The sequence below is a fragment of the Myotis brandtii genome, unplaced genomic scaffold, assembly GCF_000412655.1.
Source record: "Myotis brandtii unplaced genomic scaffold, ASM41265v1 scaffold39, whole genome shotgun sequence".
In the NCBI taxonomy this organism is placed as follows: domain Eukaryota; kingdom Metazoa; phylum Chordata; class Mammalia; order Chiroptera; family Vespertilionidae; genus Myotis; species Myotis brandtii.
Window position 1 is genome coordinate 7,367,757 of NW_005364953.1, and position 2,836 is coordinate 7,370,592.

Consider the following 2,836-nt stretch of genomic DNA (forward strand, 5'->3'; position numbering starts at 1 on the left):
ATATGACTTTTATAAATTTGTAATTATATATAATTACATACATATAATTATTATATTAAATGATATATGTATTGCTTTGAGCACCGTCAGGCACATTCCAAGTGTTCGCTGTAATTATTTTCTCACCCTGGCAAGAGGATAGCTCACTCTTTTGGATATTCCCAATAAAATAAGGATAAAGCACATTTTAAAAAACTTTTTCTTATGGAAAATCTTAAACATATGTGAAAGTCGAGAAAATGGCATAATGATTCCCATACACCATCACTGAGTTTCAACTGTCATCAATATGGGCAATTCCATATTGTCTGCAAACCCACATTCATCTCCTCCATTCCCCACCCTCTGCTGCTGGGTGACCTTAAAGCAAATCCCAGATATGATATCCTTTCTTCTGTCAACATGTCAGTAAGTATCTCTAAAAGACAAGGACTCTTCAAAACATCACTACCCTGTAATTACATACATAAACACTAACAAGAATCCCTTCATATTATCAAATAGCCGGTGAAACCCTCATGTTCTTAAAGTTCAGCCAGACCAGCCACCTGGTCTCATCATCCTGGAGCCTTGATTGAGACTGTTCCTCAGCCGGTTTCTCTGCTTGCCCCACTCCAGGTGCAGGATGCTGTGGCATTGATCTGCTACTTGGTCTGGCTGGAGAAGAACGTGCCCAAAGGCACAGTGGACGAGTTCTCAGGGGCACAGCTACTGGACACATTCCGAGGGTGAAGGACCACGGCTGTCTTTTTTGGCTGATTATCTTCTAATGTGGGGGTGGGGGAAGGGAGGGGGACTTGGTCTCCATACTTTGGGGGAGAAGAAGACCCTCCTTGTGTTTGGGGGCCTCTCTGGAACTATGAGTGACTGGTTCTTGGGTGGTCCTGGAGCTGGGCAGGGAGTGTTGGGTGACATTCTCCAGCCCCAGCTGACAGTAGAACAACTTCAAGGGCCACAACCCAATATCACCCCCTAGTGCCTGCTTCAGGCATAGCTCGTTCTCCCTGGGGGCAGTTGGTTCAGATCTATTGGCCCCTGGACCACTTGACAATATAAAGTTAAAGATGGAGGTTTCCTGAGGGCACCAGGTCATAGGCAGGCTGTAGGTTTGAGGTGAAGGATGCTGCTCCCGGGTTAGGGAAGTTTTTAAATACAGGGAACTAGGTTTCTTCACTCTTGCTTTACCACGAACACACTGTGGGTCATATAGGCCTTGGTTTCCCCATCTGTAAAATGGAGGTGGAGGAGGAATAACTAGTGTATACAGTCCCTCCTTCTCTGACCTTGAGTGCTCTATAAGTGGCAGGTCAGGACTTGGGAAGATGGAACCAAGAGGTGGGACTGGGAGAGTCTGGCTGAGGTAGAGGCAGCTGTGACCTTCATTTGCCCTTGTTCGATATCCTAGGCCCATTCATTGACCATTCCTGCCTTGTACTTTGTAGAAAAGAAAAGTTTTCCTCTGGACCCAGTTTCCAAACCATCTCTGCTAGTGGTCTTAACGCTGCCCTGGCCCACTACAGGTACTTCAGGAAAAAGAATTTTCTGGGGATCCCAGTGTATGAGCAGGGGGAGTGGGGGTGGAGGAAGTAATGCTCTGGGACCCGAGTCCATATTTAAACTTTGAGGCCTTTAGCACTGTGGGGGCTGAGGGTGGGGAGTGGGGCCCAGTGGGTAGGTTGGGGGGTCTCCTTAGAATTAAAAGGCCCGAGTAATTTTCCCCCAAGAGGCTGTGACTTTGTGAGCACTCGGGGCTAAGGGATCTGGAATAGAAGCAGGGCTGATGCTGGATGCTTTTCCTTGATGTCCTGTGAGTTATTTATGTGAGTTAATTCTTAAAGCTCACAAGCATATGGGGAGAAAGGCCTGTTCATTCAGCCTGAACCAACTAAGGTGGGCCCAAGATGTAGGCTGGCTAAATGTTTGGCTCCATAGGACACAAACATCTGTAGGCCTGCCTGATGAAATTTGGGAGGTCAAGCTGACCAGATGCCTCAGGCTGGCATGGGCACAACAAGGCTAGGTCAGACATCCTCCAAGGGCCAGCCTAGCCTATCCCAGAATTCCCTCCCGTGGCATCTCCCAAGTCCTCAGCTGCCTTGGCCTAGGTAGGAACTCCTTGGCCTTACCAAACCTTGCTCTCCAGCCCCATCCTTGAGTACCTGCACCTTGGCTCCTCAGGTCCCTCTGCTCTAGGAGGCAGCAGGAAGTTAGAGAAAGAGTCCAGGCCCAGCTCCCTCCCCGCTTTACCCCGTGGCTTTTGCAACTCCCTTGGCCTCTGCAGACTGGTTTCTCCTTATGTAAAAGGTGATGACCGCAGTGAGTGCTCTCTGCAGTTCTCCCAGCCCCCACATTCTGGGAACTTTCCTTCTCTCCTCCCTGGAGACCGGGGCCTTGCTTGTGAAGTGCAGGATAAACAGATACATGCTGAGGACATTAGTGGCAGAAGCTGAGGACTTTCCTAGGGCCCTTTGGGAGATAATGACTTCACCAAAGGAGTCAACCTAAAAGTCCAGCCCCCAGGGGTGAGGGGGGTTCCTCTGCTTTCATAGAGGACCCCCACCCCACCCAGCACAGGGATTGGCTGCTCCTTTTCTCAGCATCTCTCCCCTTCTCAGCCCATCAAAGGAGGTACACCGCAAGCTGACTTCAGATGAGATGTACCTGGTGGATTCTGGGGGACAATACTGGTATGTAGCCTCTACCACACTCTGGCCTGGCTGTCTCAGCCCAGACACCTTGGGTGGCCAATAGCTGGCCAAAGCTTTCCCATCCTGATCATGGATTCTTCATCCGAGAAAGGAAAGGCCTGCATTGAATGAGCTTTCCCATTTTTACA

General features: G+C 49.3%; 1 protein-coding gene across 1 annotated transcript in view; it reads left to right on the plus strand.

Moving 5' to 3' along the window:
* Nucleotides 1–2,836, plus strand: part of XPNPEP2 (X-prolyl aminopeptidase (aminopeptidase P) 2, membrane-bound) — a 27,718-nt gene that overhangs the window by 15,619 nt on the left and 9,263 nt on the right. The window contains exons 12-14 of the mRNA XM_005872719.2: nucleotides 619–728; nucleotides 1,443–1,520; nucleotides 2,616–2,687. Coding sequence (XP_005872781.1) covers nucleotides 619–728; nucleotides 1,443–1,520; nucleotides 2,616–2,687 — 260 coding nt within the window. The remainder of the gene's footprint in view (nucleotides 1–618; nucleotides 729–1,442; nucleotides 1,521–2,615; nucleotides 2,688–2,836) is intronic.